At 41.6% G+C, this 6,581-nt stretch overlaps 1 protein-coding gene across 1 annotated transcript in view; it reads left to right on the forward strand.

Annotated features, from left to right (window-relative positions):
• The window catches only part of LOC111872215, an 8,029-nt gene extending 2,147 nt beyond the window's left edge, over positions 1–5,882 (forward strand). The window contains exon 2 of the mRNA XM_023865877.1: positions 5,818–5,882. Coding sequence (XP_023721645.1) covers positions 5,818–5,882 — 65 coding nt within the window. The remainder of the gene's footprint in view (positions 1–5,817) is intronic.
• The last annotated feature ends 699 nt before the right edge of the window (positions 5,883–6,581 follow it).

Here is a 6,581-nt window from a genome sequence, read left to right on the forward strand (position 1 = left end):
TACTTACTTACTTACTTACTTACTCACTCATGGAGCCAAGCCCTTCTTGAGGAGAGCCAATTCTGCAGCTACTCAAGAATTTCCCAGCATTTTATGGAGCCCAAAGGTTCATCACCATGTTCACAAGAGCCCTCCACTGGTCCCTATCCTGAGCCAGATCTATCCAATCCATACCACCCCATCTTATCTCTCTAAGATCCATTCTAATATTGTCCACCCACCTACGCCTTGGTCTTCCCTTCTGGCTTTCCCACCAATATCCTATATGCATTCCTTGTCTCCCCCATTCGTGCTACATGACCTGCCCACCTCATCCTCCTTGACTTTATCATTCTAATTATACTTGGAGAAGAGTACAAGTTATGAAGCTCCTCATTATGCAGTTTTCTCCAACCTCCTGTCACTTCATCTCTCTTTGGTCCAAATATTCTCCTCAAAACCCTGTTCTCAAGCACCCTCAGTCTATGTTCCTCCCTTAATATCAGAGACCAAGTTTCACACCCATAAAGAACCACAGGCAAAATTATAGTTTTGTAGGACCAGAATGAAACAAATAAAAAAAGTTTGTAGCAGTTCTGCAATTATTTTATTGCTTTTCATATATTATTAAATGCAATCTTGATCTTGTTAACAAGAGAGTGTATCAGATTCTCGAGTTTCATTATACTACTGAAATTAATAACAAATGGAAACCTCAGTATTATTACTTCCTATACATGATATATAACACATTAATGTAACTGAAAAGCTATGTTCTGTGCAGCTTTCAGGTATAAGTTGTAAGCAAAGTTATGAAGTTGAATACAAGTATCTCTGATGGAAACAGAATTTTCTTTCAAGTTTACCCACCATCAGCTTTCCTAAACACAAGTATTCTATATATGTTACAGTTCAAATATCCATTGAATTTCAGTAAGGGAGCGTTGAATTGTTCTTATTTTACAGGCACTGGTAAGAACCTCTGCAATACAATATATCAGGTTGCAACATTATTTATCGGGAGAAAGTTTCTCACTGAGTTTAATATCATTTAACTCATTCCCTCCATATGGTTTTGAGCGAAGTGATATTAAACTCAGTTCGAAAACAGAAAACACACAACAGAGTAAGAACCTCTGCAGTACAAGATATCAAGTTGCAACATTATTTATCTGGAGAAAGTTTCCCACCAGTTCCTGTAAAATATGAGCATTTCCTTTACATCGATTATTAATTCTAGCCACACGTGTGAACCTGTGATTTTTCAGGAGGGAGCAGTAAAAAGTGCTGGTGGTATAATAGCATACTTTCTTACCGACAGGGCAGGTGGTATGATAGAATACTTTCTTACCGACCGAGCCCTAGGCACTGGCGACAGGCATTTTTTATTTCAAAAGATCTGCCTCTGGGCACCATGGCAGCAGTGATGCCTCATGACGTCACGGCGGTTATGTTGCCCGCCAATAGCATTGAGTTGCATCCCCCTGGTCATAACCATCATAACTACATTTTGTCGCCATCTACTGTCGTCGTTCAGTATACTGCGGCAAACTCCTTGCAGCCACTGCAGCTAAGTCGATTAAAATGTTAACTACTATTGCAACAGCCTATTCGTGCCAACAAACTCCTTGACGCTGAGCCCTTCTTGAGAAGCCGCCAATTATGTTGCTACTCAGAAACTTCCCAACATATTATGGAACCCGAAAGTTTGTTACCGTGTTTACATCAATGGCTAATTCCTTATCCTATATGTAGTGGATTTATGGAATGCAAATAAATGAGATGAGACAACATCCCTCCAGTGGCTCCTATCCTAGGCCAGATCAATCCAGTCAATATCACTCCACTCTCTCTAAGATTCATTTTAATGTTATCTTGGTCTTCCTAGTGGTCACTCTCCTTTGGCTTTCCAACCAATATCCTACATGCATTCCTCTTCTACCCATTCGTTCTATATGCCCTGCCCACCTCATCCTCCTTGACTTGATCATTCTAATTATACTTGGAGAAAAGTACAAGTTATGAAGCTCCTCATTATGCAGTTGTCTCCTCTCTCCTTTCACTTTATCTCTCTTCAGTCCAGATATTCTTCTCAGCACCCTGTTCTCAAACACCCTCAGTCCATGTTCCTCCCTTAATGTCAGAGACAAAGTTTCACACACGTTCAGAACTACAGGCAAAAATATAGTTTTGTATATGGTAATTTTTATGTTTTTAGACAAGAAGACAAAAGGTTATGGATTGAATGGTGGCAAGCATTACCCCAATTCAATCTCTTCTTAATTTCCTCCTTAATCAAATGATTTGTTACAGTCATTCCCAAATATATGAACTGTGTTACATTTTTTAAATATCTGATGGCTATCTTATGGGAATAACGTCTTGAAGTCCAGTTAAATTCTGATATTTCGGAGGACCTATCACCTCCCATCTACGAGTCGAAGAGTAAGGAAAACAAGAAACCAGCATGAAGCAGGCAGTAAGCTCTTCTGTCACCACTGTACGAGCCTCAAACCCAACAGATTCATCAGCGCTCTCTTAATTTTACGATTCTGTCCTGCTTTCTGGTGACCCAATAAACACATAAACATAATTAAATATTACATAGGAGAACATGTTGTTTATTGTATTAATTTGGTATCAGTATATAAAGGGGCACACGGTAGTGTAGTTGTTTGAGGCACTATGCTAAAAGCAGGAAAGGTCGCAGGATCAAATCTTGATGAGGTTATTGGATTTTTCAATTAATCTAACCCTTCCAGCCGCACTATGACCCTGGGTCGACTCAGCCTCTAACATAAATGAGTAAGAGGAATTTTCCTGGGGGGGGGGTAATAGACGACCAGCGCCTAAGGCTGACAACGTTGCCGCCATTTATGAGCAGACTGTGTAGAAGATGTGGGAGCCTCGACCTCTCACATCCCTATGGGCCTTCATGGCCTGTTACAGGGGCAGCTTTACCTTTTTATAAGTATATAATTATATTATAATTTTTATACCACGCTTCTTTGATGGAAATCTCACATATAATTAACATAACCCACATAATTTTCTCTGCTCTAATACCATATGTTGTGTTAAGATCGATCTATTCAGGATCGTGCTACAGGCATCACAATTCCATTGCTTAGAAATCCTTAGGCTGAAAACGTATATTTCTAAAGCTTGGGCACAGAGTGTACAGCGGTCCTTGACGAAAACAAGAAAACTGGAGGATGCTACACAACAAGGATCTTCATAAGCCTATACAAATCACATAACATTTTTAACGGGAGTCATGGTTCAGTATATGTAGCTTGGGTGGAAAGGAAAGCAGGCATATTTTTTTAAGAAAAAATCTTGGAACATGGCCAGATGAACGATGGAGACAAAAGAAAATAATGAAAAAAATCATATCCAATTATGTTTCTCACTAAAAAGAAACAAAGGTTTACACCCCTATAAAATAAGAGAAGCAATTACAGTTTTGTACACTTAAAAATTCCACGTTTTTTATAACGGACAAATAAAAACTTCTCAGCCGAACGTCAGGAAGCATTCCATGAATTCAATCTGATCTCTATCTTTTCCTGACGTAATTTCGATTCGTTACTGTCGTTACCGAATGTATGTTCTCTGCCGCACGTTGAAAGCAATACCTGAGCAGAATATCCACCCCCCCCTCCCATATGCCTTCATGGTGTAGTGCTTAATTAGTTAAGCACAGGGACAACTTTAAATTTTTACTTTATGAGCAGAATATATTGTTACAGATGTGACTGCTATATTCTGTCCGAGAGATATACGTTTCATGTCCTGAAATATGTGTGTGAGTAAAGTATAACGCACTTATTATGTAAAATATAGATCTATTTCTTCAGAACAGGAAAGCGAACTTATGACAGGAGTTCTACTTGCGATGGATAGGCCTTACTCATTGTCGTCATGAATTAATGGGCATGAATTAAGGGCTTCTTAAGTTTAATTTTCATTGGAAATACGTAACACATGTTTGGACATATGATGAAACATCTTGTACTTCGAATGTGGCGACACAAGCCTAGGAATGTATTTGACAGCCACCGAAGACCTGCACAAAGCTGTATGAAGTTATGGTCATCAAGGTAAATTTTATGGTTCCAAAGGATTAGGATTTATAAATTTATCCGCAACAAGTAATGACACGCATTTTACTTCTGGCTGCAGTAAGCTTAATTAATCACTACTACGGAATCACAGCAAGTTGAATCACGCGATAATGCTCCTGGCTCGCATGCGGTAATGCCCAATTCGGATCTGGGCCAGTGTGCCAACTATTTCTCAGTCCCTCCACATCCTTACCAATTCATTACTGACTATCAGGCCGTCTTCCAACGCTATACAGTCAGAGCTACTGACAGCGTCGTTAAATACGCTACAAACGAACGTAAACCATAGAACAAAGTTCCTTCGAACTGAACCTGTGCTTTTGGTTTACGATTCAGTAAAAGATGCACATAACTCTACGATATGTTCTTTGCAACAAGTTTTACGAAACTTCTTTAAGTAATAATCTATCGATGTTCGTGAATCCAAATCAAGGGACAAACACGTGTAGCTCCTTGGGAGCCGTTACGAACTGGTCGCATTCTGACACGATGGATTTACTTTTTTATGGTTTATGTAATGGGGTCAGCAGCCCAAGTTATACAGCGTCCAATGGTGGAATGATTCATGAACTGGAAATAATAGTGGCTTCATTTGATGCTATATGCAGACATTCATCTGGAAGGACTGAGGAAAACCACAAGAAGCCTCCATCAGGATCATCAGTGTTCCCGCCAAGATTTGGGCTGAGTACTTTCCAAATAAAATTCAGAAGAGTAAATTCTCAAGCCAACTTGCTTGGTGGCTCCACAGAGCAGGGTCATTCTTAAGAAGTTAAGTCTATCAGCTACTCAAAAAACTTCCCGCCATTCCGCCAATTATGGAATTCAAAGTTACATTATATTCCACAAGAATGTATGTATGAAGGGGTAGGCCTACTCGGCCCTTGCACTTAGACCTCAGTGGTCCATTGTGCTTCCCCCTTTTAATTATTCCCTCAGCAAACCCATGCTTCGGATGAAGCGTAGGATTTTGGATGTGGGGGCGTCGAAATAGTCACTTGGTTCCATAAGTGCTGACCCAAGTGACATAGTCTTAAAGAAGCTAAAGCCTCACATTCACACAGGACGTGTGTGGCTGTTTCATTTTCTATCTGACACCTCTCACAAGTGGGACTATCACTTAGTCCCAGTTTGAACAGGTGTCCTTTGAGGTAAGTAGTAAGTAAGTAGTCCTACCACCCATCGTAGCTGGTTCCTGTTGAGCTTCAACAGTTCCTTCGCTCTTTTATCAGAAGGTCCTCGTATGAGTCCCTTAGCTTGCCTGAGTCCAGTTAAGGATTCCCAGTATTTCTTATGTTTTATGTTAGTCCAGTCCCTAATTGCCTGTTTGGCAACTTCTAGAGAGATGCCACAGGCTTGTTCAGGTCCTATGAATGGATGTTCAGCTCCAATTTTAGCTAATTGGTCTGCTGCTTCATACTGTCGTGTAATGCCCAAGGCTGAAACTAAGTTTCCGCCTCGTACCATGGCAGTACACACCAGCTCCAATGCCTCTATGTGTCTTGGTACCATCTGTATACCAGATCAGTCCCCCTTTTCTGTCAGGCTGAAACCCGTCTTCCCATTCACTCCTTTCAGGAAATCTTTTATACATGTCCACACTTAGCAACAGCGCTACAAAGCCATACTGGCTCCAAATATTGTCCAACTGCTTTGGAAGTTTTCCAGCCTTCATTTCTCATAGAATCAGACCCATGTTGCTGTTATGCAGCTGCCCTCTCCCTAGGGCAGTATATTCCACCTGCCATGGCACTTCAGAGGACATGCCTCCATTAGTGTGCTTCTGCCACTGGCAGTCTCAGCCATCATAAGAGGCACCTCCTTTGAGGGTTGAACAAATGTCCTTTTCCTGCATACAACAGCTTGGTGAGCAGTCTCAGAACCCAGTTCCACTTGGCTATCCAATGCCCCCAGGGGACCTTCCAGCCACACTGCCACAACTCGCTAACACCATGCTGCTGTTGTTCATATGTGGGAATGAATCCATAGATGCATCATGAGCATACAAGACATCCAGCCCATCATTAGCTTGTCTGTGACTTTTGCAATGAACACCCAAGTCATCAGGGGCCACTGCTCCAGGGTCAACTCTACTAATGCTTCCTTCAAAACAGGGTCGCCCCTGAAGCCATCTGCAGGATGTATGGCCAGGTCAACTATCTCTCATACAGTTCTGGTGATTGTCACAGATGCCTCTGCATTGATGACTTCAAGACATGACTTGTCCCTGGCTCTTCCTTGCTGACATATGAGTAGGCAACAATGGGGCAAGAGTGAGGGAACCAGCACCTTCTTTGCATTCTCTCCTACTTGTTTCTTCGGCCCCAGCTGATCTCTTCCCAGACAGTCCTTCTGTGTGTATCCCTGTTGGCAGTCTCTCCTATGATGGCTGATGGTCCCACACTACCAGCAAATGGGACATCCAGTGTAGCAGTGCTCAGCTGCTGGCAACTGTAGTCACTCAGGCACATATGC

Source organism: Cryptotermes secundus, unplaced genomic scaffold, assembly GCF_002891405.2.
Source record: "Cryptotermes secundus unplaced genomic scaffold, Csec_1.0 scaffold710, whole genome shotgun sequence".
Taxonomy (NCBI): domain Eukaryota; kingdom Metazoa; phylum Arthropoda; class Insecta; order Blattodea; family Kalotermitidae; genus Cryptotermes; species Cryptotermes secundus.